Raw genomic sequence first — 18,125 nt, 5'->3', positions numbered from 1 at the left:
AATTATGGAAATCAAATGTATCAACCCATGGATGTTTGGATTTGGAGTCACTGAAAATCTGGACTAAGCATCTGCCAACTCCTGAACAATCTGTGGTGAAACATGGCGTTGGAGGATGAAGCAAGACATGATTTCCCAGATGTGCTGATTCAGGTCTGGGGAACTGGCGGGACAGTTCATAGCATCAATGCCGTCCACTTTCAGGAACTGCGGACACATTCCAGCCACATGAGGTCTAGCATTGTCTTGCATTAGGAGAAACCCAGGGTCAACCACAACCTCACCAGTGGTCTGAGGATCACATCTCAGTACCTAATGTCAGTCAGGCTACCCCTGGCGAGCACATGGAGGGCTGTGCGCCCCCTAAAGAAATGCCATTTCCACACCATTACTGACCAACTGTAAAACCGGTCATGCTGGAGGATGTTGCAGGCAGCAGAACATTCTCCACGGTCTGTCATGTTCTCAGTGTTAATTTGCTTTCATCTGTTAAGAACACAGGGCGACAGACATTCATTTGCCAATGATGGCAAATGCCTAACGTCCTGCACAGTGTTGTAGTGATCCTGCTGCTCCTACAGCCTCCTGCACATCTCCTGATGTACTGGCCTGTCTCCTGGTAGTGCCTCCATTCTCTGGACACTACTCTGACACAGCTTGGATTGATGTGCCATCCTGGATGAGCCACGTGTGTGGGTTGTAGACTCCACTGTTAACATTTGTGCTGATATACTTGCGTCCATATTGTGCGTCATAATCTGTAGTGTTTGCTCCTTACCACCAGGCATCAGTGTCAAGGCCGCTAAACAAATAAATGAATGAATACCTGTATCATAAAATAGTCATCTGTTGAGTGCAGGTCTAGCAACATTGCCCCTATAAAATAACGCAGGTATTGCATCTGTATACATGCCATTATTTTTTGCACAAAACACAACACAAAGAACGCAGGATACGGACTTCTGTATGTACGTACATATATATGTAGTTAACAGCAAGTATATTTCTGTCTTAATTTTTTGCCCAGTTGGATGGGAAATAAAGCATGTATGTACATATTTGTAGACTTTTTGTTGAGTTGATTATTTATAGTTTTAAAATGCACTTTCAAATAAAATAGCATCTTCTGAGCTACAGTTCAATTAAAGCACCAATACCATCACAATTAGGTAAAAACACATGATTGTATTTCTACCTTCTAAAACCATATTTATCTTTCTACAATCTCTTAAAGGCACAAATGCGTTTTACAGAACTAAGAGTTTTGTGGGACCAGCCCTTACAACAGTGAAATGTACTATTAAAAACAAATAAATGTATATACAATTAATTATACTTGTTTATGACAATTATTGACACATTTATGGAATGAGGAGTCACATTAATATCTCTATCAACTGAAAAAGTTACAGGTTAATTTTTAAGAAATATATTATTGCATAATTCAAACATTCCAAACGGCCCAAAGAGTACAATATTGTGTTCATATAGTTTAAATATCAAATTGAGTTCCACATGTTCACTCCAACAATGTTATTTGATGTTAAAAGTGTCTGTGTTCTGTTTGGTTCACTATTACACACACATATTCAATAATTAATTCATACTATGTCAGTATTGTAGTAATTTTATGGGCTGCCATAAACTACTGGATTTGTAAAGCTATTGAAAAATTACAATTATTTGATTAAATAAGAAATTACTGATTACAGAGAATTCAGAGATTTTACGATAGAGAAGAAGTGTAGTAGAACTAGTGTTATGAAAAAGCCTAAATGTTATCAAAGCATGAAAATATTTCAGACAAATCCCATTGGCACACGCATGGCACTCCAGCTGCCCCCCTCAGAGCTTAGTGTTACTCATTTCCTGCAAAAATAAATACAAGATGTACACATTATAAGTGTAATGAATGGATGAATCAACAATTTATACCATAATAAGTTATAGGATTTCTTATAGAAATGTGTGTATGACTTTCAAACCCAGTATGTAGACCCACCAGTGTGCATTCATGGTCGTGAAGAGAGGAGGAAGCCCCTCTGTGGTGGAGGCAGTGCAGTACAGCATCGTGGACTGTGGCAAACAGGTGTTTTTTTGTGATTGACTCAGAGAAGAACCCACCACGGTCCAACTGCTCCACTACTAAAGCTAAACATGGAGCACAAAAGGCCCTTTAGTGACATAATCAAAAAAATCATGTTGAGCACACACTAGCATGCCATTTTTTTTCGCAGCCCATAATTTGTGTGTTTCTGTATTTTAGCCATTTTGTATTTAGTTGTGCCCACATTGATATGTCCTATACATAGATGCAGAGTAAACAGATAAAAGATTACATGAAAAACTTACCCTGACATCCAGCAATGTAAACATCAATATTAATCTCACCAAAATCATGGAAAATCTGAACCAGAAAAAAAATGTTTAGAGATTCATTCAAATCATAAAACGCAATGCAAACAAAATATTCTCTTCTGATTTCTCACATTTTTCATGGTCTTTATGGCCACTGTGTCAATGAAGTTAGTGGGGGAGAGGTCCAGAATGATAGAGTGTATGTCCCAGGTCCATTTGCCCAACGAACCCAGAGAGACCCTTTCCAAGTCATGACTGAGGGTGTCCTCACTGCTGGAGCCCAGTGTTGTGGTGTCCCCATCATGGAGCTCTGAGGCTGAGCCCAGGGTGGCCATGTCTGGGTCCTTGAGATACACCCAACTAGACTGACCGTCTGCTGAACGTGGGCTATCTGGCATGACAAACACTGTGCTGTTCTCCCTCGGCTGCCACTCCAGTTCTTGTCCCTCATTGCCCTCCTCCAGCTGGCCAACTTCTTCTTGCACAGAGAATACTGTAGTAGCTTTCTTTGTAGATTCCCTGAGTGCCTGTTTCTGTTAGAAGTTCAACCACTGTCAGATGCTATCAGAATAACATGTTCAGGTAAAACAGTGATGGTGTAAGGTCAAACGCATTTCTCTCAAAGGGATTAAGAAAGATTTCTATTTACATTCATTAAACAAATTATACAATGTGACATGTTTCCCTGTAGTATGTACTTTGGACATCATCACCTGTCTCTTGGCTGCACGTCTGGCTCTCCTCTCAGCCCTCTTTTCCCTGCGTTTCTGCTTGGCCTCTTGCCTTCTCTGGTACTGAATCATTTTAGTGATATCAAGCCCACTCTGCAGACAAACAGAAATACATTAACACAAAGCAAAGCATGTTGACTTGTTGAGTTCAATATGGTGAATTTAGTACAAACCATCTTTTCGAGGGCCTCCAGGTAGAGTTCAGCATTGGCAAAATACACTGTTGCTGATGACCGGAAAATAGTGATTCCTGGGATTCCCCTCACCTGCCAGAATAGAGAATATTATTGATTTATGGAATGGCCTTGCATCTTTGAGACACAAATCAAGTTCTTGTTTATTTATATATCTAACATAATATGTTGACTGTGGTAAGCAATGGTACCTCTTTGTGTGTCTCCAAATCCATGTACAGTTCTGTCCCAGGAACCTGACCCAGAATAGAATACTGTGGACTACACAATGAAAGAGACAAGAGCAAGATGTAATCTATACAGCTGGTGTTACAAGAGGCTAACAATCGCAAGCTCTTCCTTAGTCATTCGAAGTAATTCCTTGGGAAAATGTGTCTTAAGATTGGAAATCATTTCTACGGGTTAGCCTGGTCTCTAACATAACTACTCCCCATAACTACTGATTGTAAGTCGCTCTGGATAAGGGCGTCTGATAAATGCCGTAAATGTAAATGTAAATTAGTTTCTGTCTGAGAAGAAGGTTCACAAGATCTCTTACAGCAGCACGTTCTGCAACATCAGTAAAATCTCTACTGTAATAACGATACCAAACGGCAGACAATTAGGACATTTACTAAAACCTCACTTCAGCTGCTGTGAAAAGACGGTCAATACCTAATGAAGGCACACCTTTCAAGCAACCAAATTTATGGTAGAGCAAAAGAGTGGCAAGGCCGGTGGTGATAAAGTAAACTAGTCCACATAACCTGTAAAATGGGCAACTGGAATTAATACAACGTTTTTCCTGTTGTATTAATCGGGCATGAGGTCCATTTAGCTTTTTTTGTCCTTCACAGGCATACGTTTTACTTTATACTTTAAGTAGGTTTCAAACCCTATACATTTGTACTCTCACTTCAATAAAGAGGTTGTTTTGAAGCTACATCGATGGTCATGACAGGGTATGACAGTATGTAAAAAATAAAATATTCAAGAGCTAAACTTAAATGAATGGCTACGAAAAGACCTTACTGCTGGGTTCTCAGGACGATGGTCAGAAGAGCAAAGGCTATTGAGGCCCCAAGACCCATGTCCAAATTAAAAAGTAGAGTGGACACATAGGTGACCAACCAGATTACCTGCGGCCAGAAAAAAAGAGTATATAAAGCATTGTGTTTCACATTTTATGTAGTGTTTGCAGCAGGTTTATGCAGTTTATGTAATGTGTGTATAGTTTGGTATTTCTTTATGCTCACCAGATCCACACGATTGGTTCTCCAGAGCATGATAACATCATAGTATTGCTTGAACATGCCTTTCAGGTTTACACAGACAATAGCTGATAGAACAGCCTGGCGGAAAATAAGAAATGTGTTTTTAATTTGACAATGCATGCAACCAAAAACGCATAGAGGCCTTACCTTGGGCAGTTGCTGGAACAGCGGACCCAGCTTGAGCACAGTCACCAGCACGATTACAGCAGCACTAACACCAGCCATCTGCAGGGGAACAGTGTATTTCCTGTCTTGAGACATTGTCATGGTAGTATCAGAGTATAAACTTTCATTCAAGATATAAAACTGATACCTGTGTCTTGCCTCCTGTGCTATCCTGGACCAAACTGCGAGACATGGAGGAGCAGACGGAGAAACACTGGAAGAACCCACCCACCATATTGCTGAGACCCAGTGCCACCAGCTCCTAAAGAACAGGGGTGGGGAACACAGTTTCACATGCAGGTCCAATAACACATTAATTAGCAGTGTATGAATCTAACCTGGTTGGTGTCTACCCTGTAACCATGTTTGAGAGCAAAGGTCTTCCCCAAGGAAATCGAGATAGCATAGCCTACAACAGCCAAAGCAAAGGCATCTTTGATGACATCTCCAAATATTTTTCTGTCTGGAATACTGGGCATCGTCAACCTGGGCAATTATGGGCAAAGGTACGTAAAGGAACATGATAAATGGATAATAATAAACCATGGATCAACAAAGATTGATTCACAATGAGAGACACGTTTTTTGGTAGATGCAAGTTTAGACAACATACCCACTTGGAATCTCTCCAACCACTGAGATGTTATAGCTGCTGTGCAGGGTTATGTAGTATGAGATTAAAGTTCCAACAACAATCTGTAATAAACACATACACAGACACAATGGGGGATTTTGTTATGTTACGACATGACATAATGACTGAATGACAGTGCTGATGATCTGAATGTGTTGTTAGTGGCTATCAATCCTGAGATGACGTCCAGTAATAATTACACACCAACTAAAAGGGCTGTGGGGGTAGTTCTCCAACATAAAGATATTTAGCCATCAGTCATTATTTGTTTCTGCCAAACTAAAGCAAGGAAAATCCTTAAAGATCACTGTCATCACAACAATGGACTCTTTTCTCTTTTGAGGTCAGGGAAAAAACCAAAGGTCAAAGCCAAAACAGAGAGAACAGAGGAACAGCTTCTGCCCTCAGGCTATTTGTGCCCTGAATCAAGTCTCTGTCTCTGTGACTACACTCTGCACTTTACCCTTACCGTCTGCACTTGATCCTTACCATCAAACTGTTTGTACTGTTTTTCTAATACGGACTCTGCAAATACATTCCCAGTATAATTAAGCATTAAGCATTTCACCTTAATTGCTGCAACTGTGACTATCCATATTGTACTCATATCCATATAACACTCTCCCCATTTAGTTCTAATATGTTTATATATATCATATATTCATGTATGTCGTGTTGACAATGCACCTGCACTTTATCCTTATGAAATACTTTCTTTGTATATATATATATGTTTTCTTTTCTATATAGTTTTTTAGGTCGGGTATTGCAAAAAGCATTTTACTGTATGTCGTACCATATATGATCATGTATGTGACAAATAAAATTTGAATATTAAATTGCGCTGTGAAAACTGACGCCAGTGTTTGAAGTTTAACTGCATGAGTGAGAATACAGTAAATGAAAAGCCAGAGTCATTCCTCATGATTAGCAATAGTTAGCTCAGCAGTGCTGAATGTGCAGTTTAATAAGCTGCAAGGTCATGTTCTGGGTCTAAGAATGTCTGGAGTGTGCATTATATAAGATAAAATGTTATCAGACAACATTGTTGGTATTAATCAAATATTATTAGATTTACAGTATAATGTTGTATATATATATATATATATATATGATTATAATATTATTTTCAGAAGAACGTCAAACAAAGTCTAAGCTTACAGTGAGGAGCTCCACAGGGATTGGTACAGGCAGCTTTTTACCAAATGCAGCGTTGATCTCTTTGGCAGCAATGAGAACTATGATGGACACACTGCTGACTGTCAGTGTGGGCAGGTGGGTCTTAGGCAGCAATGAACACACTTCCACCAGCGTCTGCATACACACACAAAATCACCAGGTACAAGTATGTCACCCCATCACAGTGGGCAGTGGGCAGGCACTTAAAGCAAAGCTTAAAGCAGGATGTGTGAATTCTCTCACGTAAATCATAGACAGTGGCCCACTGAAGCGAGCAGGGGAGAGTCCAAAGATGTACTTGAGCTGTGCCACCACAGCGTGGGCAGATGCAGCTGTAGTGTAGGCCCGTACCAGTGGCTCTGACAGGTATGTCCCCACAAAGCCAAATTGCACCATACCCAGCACCAGCTGTATAGAAACAAACAAAAAACTCTCTCTTCTGCTCTGTTACTCACTTTAATTACAGACTTCTTATATAGCTACTTTTCATTGTGCTTGTGCGTGTGATAGAATGCTATGTACCTGTATTAACCCTCCCAACACTGTGGTGGCAGCTGCAACCTGAACCCTGTAAAGATCTCTAGTGGAAATGTCCACCACGTCAGTGACATTGGTGCCATTTATGATGAAAAAATTGCTGTCTGGAGCAAGTCTCTCTGTCACACTGCCGACCATAATGCTGAGCACTGTGAAGGTACCTAGACACACATAAACACACCACATTTCTATAAAATCAGCAAAACTATTTTACACAATTACACTAAGTTTTACACAATTATCTTACAAGACATTCTGGATTTTACTATCTCCCTTTTATATTATAGCAAAGCAAAGTCTATTAAACAGGTTCTTGTGGTCTGGACAGAGCCATAACAACCAATTGGTCACAAAATATTGATTAAATCATTCCCAGTACAGATAAATAAAAATTGTAATAAAAAGAGGGTAACAAGAATAAACTAAACATGTTATTGTTCTGTTTAAGAATTCACAGACCTATAGATATATGTCGGGATGAGCCAAAGAAAAAATATACAAGAGGTGGGTAAAATGAGGTATAAAGGCCAAACACCGGTGGTACAGATGCCAGTAAAGCATAGGCCATTCCTGAAAAAAACACACACATACATAAAATAAACTTGAGATTTTGAGTAGCCAATAGCAATGATTATATTTCAATAACAATGTCATTGAATAAATAAATGAAATAACTATGAGTCCTGAAGAGATTAAGAGTTTAAACTACACATTCAATAACTAAACTAGCAGTGCAATTTCTCCAAAGAAACCGTCATGAATAATCTGGCAGTTTTTTTAGAAGGGCATAGTCTTTTTTCGTCTCACCTTGCGGAAGGTGCATGATACCCACACTAATGCCTGATATGAGATCTGGCATGCCATATTCCCAGATGGAATAACGGGGCAGCCAGTAGAGTACTGGTAGACAACCCACCACTGTCTGCTTCAGCCTTGGCACAGAGCATCTAGATACACAATGAAAACTCAGAAGTGTGCTTGAGTAGGCCATAGTGCATTATTCACACCATAGTTGTCAAACAATGAGACAATTAATAGAGAATTAACCTATAATAATGCTTTAACTTAAAAAAAAAATCATATTCAAATGTATTCATTCACTGGTAATGTTACTATATTAACAAACAGAAATAAATATCAATGAGAACAAGCATCTAACCTGATGGACTTTGTGAGACGTTTGATGAGAGGAGGGTGACGTTCACCATAGTCTAGCCTCTGAGACGCTTCCTCCAACCTCTGTTCATCCAGAACTTCACGATGCACATTGAATGCTCCTCTACTCTTCACTACAGCCATAGCTCCGTTTCACCTCAGCAAAGTACAATTTACCCACGGCTATGCTGTAAGAGTCTGCAGTATTAGTACAAAAACCTTCCTTTCCAGTCAGGTGCAGGGTGCTCAAGTTGTTTCAAGCCAACTTAAAATGCTGCTTATTACAACAAAGTACTCATTAGCTCCTTTCTTCTCAGCATTTTCCATTTATTTGTGCGTGTGTTAATAAGTGTAGATGTGCATGGTCATTAGGGCAAGTCCTGGGGAGGGACTTAATATTAAGAGTTGTCATGTGTTTGACCCTACTGACTAATGACATAATGCACATGAGTACCTTAGTATCTGTAAACTCATTTAAACCTTATTCATGTTTCATATAATTGTCTGTCTTGCGGAAGACAACAGGATGCTGCCTGTTGCCCATTTTGGATGAATAAATAGTCATTGTTAAAAACTGCCACACAACAGGATGTTACCAAAGTGTACTGATGGCTGTAACAGGAAGCAGAATTTGGAATGGCTTACACCACAGAAACTGGAGCAATGAACCAAAGCACTGAAATAGTTACTGGAATGCATATTGTTCTGCATCCTGCAAGTCTAAATACTGATTATATAAAATCATTGGAAACTTGAACTAGATATAAACATTTACCATGGTTAATTCAAGATATGTTGTGGGTTGTTTGAGGCACATATATTTCACTGATGTCCTTGCAATGATGTTGAGAACAGTCAAAAAAACTGTTTTACGGCAGTTTTGTCATTAAAGATGAACTGCAATTACCCTTTCTAATTAATTTTTTAATCTTTGATTAAAACAGTGGTTTTCCCATGGGGTGGTAGTAGCCTTGTGGGTAACACACTCGCCCATGAACCAGAAGACCCAGGTTCAAATCCCACTTACTACCATTGTGTCCCTGAGCAAGACAGTTAACCCTAAGTTATTCCAGGGGGGACTGTCCCTGTAACTACTGATTGTAAGCCGCTTTGGATAAGGACGTCTGATAAATGCTGTAAATGTAAAATGTAAATGTAAAATGTTTTCAGTGAAGATTGTATGTTGTATGAAACAATAGCTATAAACAGTCAAGTTAGTTCTGCACCCTTTAAATCCACCAACTTCTGATTAGTGTTACAAATTTGAGGAATGCATATGCAAAAAGTACACTAACTGCATAATCTTTCTTGTCATGAGCTGAAGACACACAATACACCCTGGTCAGAAATGCTGTAGAATGATTTTCAGTGGCTGTGCCAGTTACCTATCCACCCCCTTGTTGCCCCACTTACTACATGACATATCACCTACTATTTTTAGGGTAGTTGCTTGTGGAGCACACCATGGAATGTCAGTAAACAGATCTAACACTGACCCTGAGGCAGCACCAGCCTCCCTCCCCTGCTCTGTATACCGTCAACAACGGCTCCACACTGCTGAAGGTTTGCACGGCACAAATGGACTCGCACTATCTGGTATGAAGCAGAAAGTTTATTTGTGCATTTGGCATGTATAATGCTTTGACTTTCTGTCTGTTTGTCCAAGACATGTGCAGTCTGTAACATGAGCTGAATCAACAACAGATTGATTTTCATGTTTTATGGTTCATGTTCATGTTGTAGAACCATATGAAATATGTTTATGTCCTCAAAGTATCAATAATATAGTATCAGTTATTAATTATATAAAGTTAAAAAAAATTAATGAATGTTTTACACAACTTTCAGATAAAGCATTCTTGAAACTCTGGTTGGATTTATCTCACAATGTGACTTGGCTAGGCATAATTCAGAGGTTCAGTTCATTTGGTGAATCCTCCAACGCTGCAAGAATGGATATGAAATCCAGGCATGGCACCGCACTACTGGAGCAGCTAAGGAGAATGCGAGAGACTGAGCAGCTGACTGACGTGGTGCTGGTGGCCGAGGGGGTCAGCTTTCCATGCCACCGGGTAGTGCTGTCTGCCTTCAGTCCATATTTTCGTGTAATGTTCACATGTGGCCTCCGCGAGTGCGCCCATAGGGATGTGTTCCTCCGTGACATGCCAGCCAAGAGCCTGGCCCTCCTTTTGAACTACATGTACTCCTCACAGCTGTCGCTCGACAATGACAATGTCCAGGGCATCTCAGTAGCTGCCTTCCTCCTGCAAATGGATGATGTATTCAGCCGATGTCAGCAATACATGACGGACAACATGGACGCCCAGAACTGCCTGGGTATATACTACTATGCCCGTGACCTGGGTGCTGAGGATTTGGCTGAGCACGCGCAGCGGTACATACGCCAGCACTTCACAGAGGTGTGTGTGAGTGAAGAGATGCTTGAGCTGGAAGCTCATCAGCTGGCCTTCCTCCTGGGTTCTGACGACCTCAACATCTCCAGAGAGGAAACCATCCTGGATGTAGTGATGCACTGGGTGAAGCATAATGTTGGAGAAAGAGTCATGAATGATGACAGGGTCCAGCATCTTCCAGAGCTCCTCCGCAAGGTCCGTCTGCCACTTGTAAACCCTGACTACCTTCAGGAAACAATGAGGAGAAACACGGCCCTACTGGCTAATGCTGAGTGCCTGGAGATAATGGAGGAGGCACTGGAGGCTGCTGCCATGCACCCAGCAGCTGCACCTCGCCGTCTCAAGTTGCGCTATGGCATGGAGACCACAAACTTGCTGCTGTGCATTGGCAATGATGGTGGGGGCATTCGCTCTCGGCATGGGAGCTACTCTGACCGCAGTTTCTGCTACGCCCCCACCACGGCAAAGACTTACTTTATCACTTCGCCACGATATGGCGATGCGCTTGGGTATGTTTGTGCTGGGGTGGTTACTGAGAACAATGACATTATAGTGGCAGGAGAGGCTGGACCACGTAGGATGGCCAGGCAGAAGGACAGGAATGTGGAGATTTTCAGGTAAGAGGAACTACAAACTAATCAGTTTTTAATAACAATGACCATATTACACCTGCAAGGCAAAAAATAATGCTTAATGCAGTGATTTTATGGACTTTTGAACTTTTAATGAAACACTTGATTCCTTCCTTGTTGTCTTAGGTATAATTTAGATGCCCAAGGTACTTGGCGACACCTTTGCACTGCAGAGTACCGGGACTCATATGGACTGGGGTCTCTAGGTGACACACTGTACCTTGTAGGGGGGCAAATGAAGCTGAAGAACCAGTACCTGATAACTAACAGTGTGGATCGGTGGTGCATGCAGGGTGGGCCATGGCGCAGCGCTGCCCCTCTACCCTTACCACTAGCCTATCATAGCGTTGTTCGACTCAAAGACTGCCTATATGTTCTAGGTGGCCGGACTCCACAGGTTAGTTGTTTTTTTGTACTCTGTTACAGTTAAAGCAACAAGAGTTTTCAGTTTCAGATTAAGCTGCCTTGCCAAAATGATTGAAAAAAATGGCTTCTCCTAACAGTCTTACCGGATGGATGAGGAGCCTGACCGTTTGAGTAATCGCCTCCTACAGTACAACCCAAACACTAACAAATGGGCAGAGCTCAGCCCCATGAAGTATTCCAAATACCGCTGCAGTGCTGTGACTTTCAATGGAGAAATATATGTGCTGGGTGAGCAAAGATTTTTATTCTCCAAATTAGGTTTTAACAGGACTAGCAAGAAATGTGTCCAGTAATTTAGAAAGATATGTGTACTGTACAGTTTATAGGGGTGGTAGTAAGCCTGTGGGTGACACACCCACCTATAAGCCAGATGACCACAAAGTCACTGGTTCAAACCCCTTAATACCATTGTGTTTCTAACGCTTAACCCTGAGTGTCTCCAAGGGGTCTGTCCCTCCCACTACTGATTGTAAGACCATACCTCAAATGTATTAAAGTACATCCTGTGTACTGTGTACATTCCACCATTGCCACTGGCACACATAAATAATATATAATAATTTATCACCACACCTTATACAAAATGTACATTGCATGTTCTCACAGGTGGGATTGGCTGTGAGGGTCTGGACAGAGGACAGTCTCGGCACTGCCTGGATGCTGTAGAAATCTACAACCCTGATGGAGACTTCTGGACGGAAGGTCCTTCATTGCCATGCCCTATGCTGTCCTTGCGCACAAATGCTTCCAATGCTGGGGTAGTGGAGGCAAAACTATATGTATGCGGGTACTATAAAGGCGCAGGTAAAAAAGAAAAACCCTCACAAGATGTATCTTCTCAAGACAATTCACAAATTGAATCATTAATTAACATATGTTTTTATGAAGGCTCAAAACTTTCAGAATATCTTCATCATTCAATGTTCTCAATCTGTGACATCTCTCAGATCGCCACGACAACATAACAAAAGACATCCTGGAGCTAAACCCATTTGAGAATCGCTGGGCAGTGGTGAGAAGGCAGGTGCTGATGCACGACAACTATGATGTGTGTATGGTGGCAAACCTCAACCCCCGTGGCCTGATGTCCCCTCCTTCTGATCTGATGGACGAGTAGCATCCCCACCCTGCCCTGATAAAACCCACAGACAACTGACACTGAAAAACACTGTTTAGAAAAAACATTGAGACACCAGAATTGATGCTACTGAATCAATTGATATAGCAGTACATCAATTGGACAATGGTATATATTTGGCAGAAAGTGTTTTTTTTCCTTGAAGTTGATGTGCTGCAAGTTCAAAAAGTAGGCAATTGCAAGGATTTGGACTATATTTTGACAAAGACAGCTGGGTCAAAGCATGTCCAATGCTACAGCATTAGTGGGTTACTTTGTGAATGTTACTTTGTCACCTACAAACATTCTTGCTGACCATGTACACCCCTTAATGGCAACAGGCAATAATGCAGCCTGAAACACTGCATAAATGGCTCAAGAATATTTTGAGGTGTTTAAAATTCCCCAGATCTCTGTTCCATTGAGCATTTGACAGAAGGGCTGGAAAAACAAGCCTGATCCATGGAGTTATAACCTCACAACTTACAGTGCTAAAAGGAATGTGCAGCTGATTGCGTGGCACCAGATACCACAGCATACCTTCAGAAGGGATGCAAATGGGGTGGTCATAATGCTATGACTGGTGTATACAGCAGACACCACTGAATAATTGGACTTTCATAATGGTAGTGAATCTTGATTGCAATAGCATTACATGATACAATGGGAAGAAATTGCAACTATTTCGTATTTAATTTATAAAAGCAACGTAGGCTACATTTTGTGTTTTGTCTACTGTGGATTAAATTACTCCTTAACCACATAAAGATCAGACTATGTCTTGCATCTATTTATTAATTTGTTTGCTAGATGTATCATATGTGTTCTTCTAAAGAAAGAAGACAAATAAGATTTTAAGTGTTCTTGAAGATGTGCTTTTTATTATTTAATAGTGGAAGAATTATAGACAGTTTCTGAGCACACAATTAACTCCTGTAAAACTAGGCGCTGACAAATAGACATTCAATTACAGGAATGAACTTTGAAGCAATTAGTTATGTAGGTAATTGAATTGAATTTCATATAACTGAATTAGCTTTGAACATGGAAATACAAGTTGAACACAAAACAACCAAAAAATGAAAAAAGGTGATCAGTGGCCCCCAAGTCTTTGAATTACTGTTTTATGCATTTATTTGTACTAGCATCATGTGGACGACCAAAATAAGCCCAATGAAGGCACTTTCTTACCAGATGCTGCCGAATCAATTCTAAAGTACAGAATGCAGCACACGCAACAATTATGTGTATTTCTCTCATGACTTCAGAGATTCAGACATCAATCAGAGTCATTCATGTGGAAAAGTTCCCAGAAACCTCCCTGGGCCCTCTGTGGGATCTTGATTTCAAGATGTGCTTTTTCAGACTCATAACTTGTTGCCAATTCTGATCTGCTGGTATCTTTTGAACACATGTTCCAAGACGTGGGCTCTCTCTGAGCACTCTGAATGTTCTCCTTATCGGGATTCTCAGAATGATGAAGCTCATTAGTGTTTTGTTGCTTGTGTGTAATGAGCGATGACCATTCAGTCTTTTCCACTTTGATGTCTGGTGATGCAGAAGCCGTGCAGAAGCCATTTTCCTCCTCAGTAGTCCTATAGACCGGTTGTGCTCTTATAAGTCCCAGTGGCTTTTTCCTACAGTTTGACATCTTGCGCTTCTTGTTCACATTTTTGCGCATAAGGACTTTTGCTGGAGTTGGTCTTTCTCCAAGCCACTCTCTGACAGGCACTGCAGGAATCTTCATCTTAGATGAATCCAGAGTATGGGAACCAACTGTCGCATCTCCAGCATCAGCGGCATACCTAATCACATGTTTAGAGTATGAACTCTGACACATGCTCCAACGTCCTCTGTCTTCTGCTGCATGGTTCACCTGGTTTGTACACATTTTGTGTAGAGCAGTTCTCATTGGCACCACCTGGTTGTTGCATTCTGGCCTCACAGAATTTCCCTGCTTTTCTGATGTGGTGGTCATCTCTGAGCATGAACCAGTGATACTGCCACATAGTTGGACATCTTTGTCCACAGTCACCACCCAGAGGCGTTCTGCCAAATCAGGAGAGGTCTGGACCATGTTGTCTATTGTTCTAGCAGGGTTGGTTCTGGTCATGTGGGCCTGTGAGTCAATGAAAGTAGTGAGTATGGACTGAATCTCAGCCAGAAGCTGGAACTCATGAACATGATCCTTCCTCAGACTCTCCAGGTCATGCTGCAGCCTTTGTACATGTGAGCTCAGGTCTTCTGCAGCTATGGCTGTCTACGCAAGTTGAAAGCAGACAGTTAAGACTACAAAAATGTAAAAAAAAAAAAAAGTATCTTAATCCAACAAGAAAACTACTAATTCTGACCTTGGCCTCTCTTTCCTCCAGATCTTTCAGGTTCTGACCCTGACTGCTTTGATTTGCCTTTATTTCCTGAAATTGAGACATAATGCTATCTTGCACTCCTGCCATGTTTTCCTGCACTGTAACACACAGTAGAAGCTGTAAAGTCCACAGGCTCAAGACATTCCATGCTGGCATGGTAACAAGTCCTGCAAGCTTAACAACGTGTGGTTAAATGAAGAAACAATTCCTTCATAAAAGATTAAAGTCAGTGCAGTTTAAACGGAAAATGGAATAACATGCTGAGTAAAGTCTGAAGGAGGAATTATTCAAAATGGTTCTTCTTCTAATAAACGAATAAATAAACATATATTTTTTTTAAAGAAGAGAACTGTAATTTTTTAACTAAAATGTTTTAATAAAAAATACAGTAAAATGATCACTTACTTGTCTTTGTAAGACTGTTGATGCCTTCCTCTAGAAGACTATTGGTGGTGTTTCTGTTCTCATCAGCTCGGTCCAGTGCAATCTTTGCCTAAATCAAAACAAAATGTTTTAACTTCATAGTGATCTTCAAAACAGCAAAGACAAAATATGCACATGAGCTTCACTCACTCACTTTCTCGAGAGTCTGACTCAGCTGTTGAAATTCCAGAATAATTTTCTCGCTGAAGAAAAAAAAAAAGTGAAGTCATTGTCACTTGTGATACACAGCAGCACAGCACACAGTGAAATTTGTCCTCTGCATTTAACCCATCACCCTAAGTGAGCAGGGGCAGCCATGACAGGCGCCCCGGGGAGCAGTGTTTGGGGACGGTGCTTTGCTCAGTGGCATCTCAGGGGCACCTTGGCGGATCGGGATTCAAACCAGCAACCTTCTGATTACGGGGCCGCTTCCTTAACCGCTAGGCCACTACTGCCCCGAAATGGGAGTGAAAAGTCATAAACTTTAAAAAAAATTTGAAAAATTTCAAAAAAATAGATAATATATATTGCCTGTAAAATTTTCAAAATTACCTGTCAATTTTTTCTTTAACGCGATTCTTGTGCTCCTCAAATCGGTCCAATATTCCAATTAATGGTTTGCTGCCTGTGTTTATTTGATTGTCATATTCCCCTCCAAACAGATAAGGTTTAGTGTGGTAGTTGGTTGAAAGCCTTAACTCACTTCCCTGAAAAAGAATAACATTATGTTATTAATGTGCTGAGTGTCTGTGCTGTAACAATGGAGTCGTGAAAAAATATATTTCCCCAGAATGAATGTTTAAGGGATTAAGTTCATAATATGATGTTTGACAAGGTAAAGGAACACAGACAGAATTGAAATGAAACAATAAGCCATGTTGGGAGGGAGAAGTCAGAAATCACCTCCTGTGAGTTTTGTCGAGAGTTCCTGAAAGGAAAACAGGCATCTTGGGACAGGCTTTGTGAATTCTGAGATCCAAGAAACTGAGAGTCGGTCAGGCTTAAGGAGTCACCAGCTGTTCCACCGTTACTAGCTGTCTTAGTCTCCCTGAATAAAGTCATTATTTTTAAACTATATTCTATATAGCTCTAAACATATAATACATGTTGATTTTTAAAAATGAGAGCACAATACTTACACAGACCAAGTTGGGATATTAAACATTTCCTTTATATTCCAAACATTTGTCTTCATATTTGCCTTAAAACACTGATACAAAAGATATGCACAAATGCTAAAGACGTGTGAAAAATAAATAAAAGTGAGTGCCTTACTTCAATAATACAGTTTGGGTAAATGAATATTCATGTAAAAACAGAATTTGCTAGCATTGTAATAGTAGGTCTTAAGTAGAAGACGAAATTACAGGCAGCATTAAATGTTTTTTCGTCACATAAATACTAGACCTTGTGGAACCTAGTTCTTTCTTTTTTAGAGTTCTAGTAGAACCGAAGATATACCAACCGTAGCTAAAACGTGGTAAATAAGGTATATAACGAGGTAAACGTTTGAGACGTGCCGTCAGAACGCCACCTCAGCAGCTTGCGTGGTTTTCCGTGCACCGAGGACGCATGCGCGGTCTGAGCCTGTTCGCCCCGCGCATGCGCGCGCGACCTACGCGACGTACCTCCGTGGTCTCTAGCGAGGCCCAAACATGAAATGCTCGTCTCCACGTTTACCATATAATTGGTTTTTAAGCATCCATACCCTTTGCTTAATTATTGCAGTTTTCACGGTAAAAATTATGCATTAGGGTAGTAACAGCCTAGCGGGTACACTGAACAAAGTGAACACTGGCTAAACCTGCCAGTGTCCACGTTTTACAGTGTAAACAGCCTCGAATATGAACCATTTACTACCATTTACATTTACATTTACATTTATGGCATTTGGCAGACGCCCTTATCCAGAGCAACTTACAACGTGCTTAAGTTACCATCGATGAAGAGATCAATTCCGGTTCACTAGGACCCCAACTATGAAAACATCTATTTTATTCACTCTGTTGTAGATTCTGTACACAAGTTCGACAACAAGAAAATTACAATTTAATCTAAATATTCTTTAAAGAGGAAGGTCTTGAGCTGTCGTTTGAAGGTGCTCAGTGACTGAGCTGTTCTGACCTCGAGGGGAAGTTCATTCCACCACCGAGGGGCCAAGACAGAGAAGAGTCTAGATGAATGTTTTCCTTTTACCTTCAGAGATGGAGGGACCAGGCGAGCAGTACTGGAGGCTCGGAGTAAACGAGGTGCAGTGCGAGGTGTAATAAGGGCTGTGAGGTAGGATGGTGCTACTCCATGTTTGGCTTTGTAGGCCAGCATCAGTATTTTGAACCTGATGCGTGCAGCTACTGGGAGCCAGTGGAGGGAACGTAGCAGAGGGGAACTTGCTACCACAAAGTAGCAAGTTTAAACCCCACTTATAACCTGGGTTGCTCCAGGGGAAGCTGTCCCTGTAACTATGGAGGGGAAGGGCATCATTCATTGGTGATGCCTAAGAGGGCAGAGAGCAACAGACATGGGTTCGATAATTATTAA

The 18,125-nt window shown here is 40.9% G+C and overlaps 3 protein-coding genes across 5 annotated transcripts; 1 reads left to right on the top strand and 2 right to left on the bottom strand.

Moving 5' to 3' along the window:
* Nucleotides 1–1,086: 1,086 nt before the first annotated feature.
* Nucleotides 1,087–8,517, bottom strand: slc26a6l1 (solute carrier family 26 member 6, like 1). Of its 2 annotated transcripts, none has more exons than XM_028964872.1 (19): nt 8,211–8,517; nt 7,859–7,998; nt 7,511–7,621; nt 7,037–7,212; nt 6,758–6,922; nt 6,497–6,649; nt 5,315–5,397; nt 5,040–5,187; nt 4,850–4,963; nt 4,684–4,761; nt 4,519–4,614; nt 4,295–4,401; nt 3,475–3,544; nt 3,263–3,355; nt 3,072–3,182; nt 2,490–2,891; nt 2,353–2,407; nt 2,003–2,151; nt 1,087–1,869 (listed from the first exon to the last, which is right to left on the bottom strand). In XM_028964872.1, the coding sequence occupies exons 1-19, from the start codon at nt 8,348–8,350 to the stop codon at nt 1,846–1,848; spliced, it is 2,415 nt and encodes an 804-aa protein (XP_028820705.1). In that variant the 5' UTR covers nt 8,351–8,517; the 3' UTR covers nt 1,087–1,845. The 2 variants fall into 2 exon arrangements, with proteins under 2 accessions (XP_028820705.1, XP_028820706.1); XM_028964873.1 differs by having other exon boundaries at nt 6,758–6,826; nt 7,076–7,212.
* Nucleotides 8,518–9,683: 1,166 nt separating this feature from the next.
* Nucleotides 9,684–15,110, top strand: kbtbd12 (kelch repeat and BTB (POZ) domain containing 12). 2 transcript variants are annotated; one of them, XM_028970386.1, is made up of 6 exons: nt 9,684–9,802; nt 10,109–11,237; nt 11,379–11,649; nt 11,756–11,906; nt 12,285–12,482; nt 12,626–15,110. In XM_028970386.1, exons 2-6 carry the CDS (start codon nt 10,159–10,161, stop codon nt 12,793–12,795), a joined length of 1,869 nt encoding a protein of 622 aa, XP_028826219.1. In that variant the 5' UTR covers nt 9,684–9,802; nt 10,109–10,158; the 3' UTR covers nt 12,796–15,110. The 2 variants fall into 2 exon arrangements, with proteins under 2 accessions (XP_028826219.1, XP_028826218.1); XM_028970385.1 differs by having other exon boundaries at nt 9,688–9,802; nt 10,055–11,237.
* Nucleotides 13,623–17,150, bottom strand: ccdc36 (coiled-coil domain containing 36). Its single transcript, XM_028970387.1, has 8 exons — nt 17,053–17,150; nt 16,727–16,797; nt 16,491–16,635; nt 16,140–16,294; nt 15,742–15,790; nt 15,570–15,657; nt 15,147–15,262; nt 13,623–15,055 (listed from the first exon to the last, which is right to left on the bottom strand). The coding sequence occupies exons 2-8, from the start codon at nt 16,780–16,782 to the stop codon at nt 14,075–14,077; spliced, it is 1,590 nt and encodes a 529-aa protein (XP_028826220.1). The 5' UTR covers nt 16,783–16,797; nt 17,053–17,150; the 3' UTR covers nt 13,623–14,074.
* Between the last annotated feature and the right edge of the window lie 975 nt (nt 17,151–18,125).

The sequence above is a fragment of the Denticeps clupeoides genome, chromosome 2 (genome assembly GCF_900700375.1).
Source record: "Denticeps clupeoides chromosome 2, fDenClu1.1, whole genome shotgun sequence".
NCBI classification, from domain to species: domain Eukaryota; kingdom Metazoa; phylum Chordata; class Actinopteri; order Clupeiformes; family Denticipitidae; genus Denticeps; species Denticeps clupeoides.
This window is presented reverse-complemented; position numbering and strand designations above follow the sequence as displayed.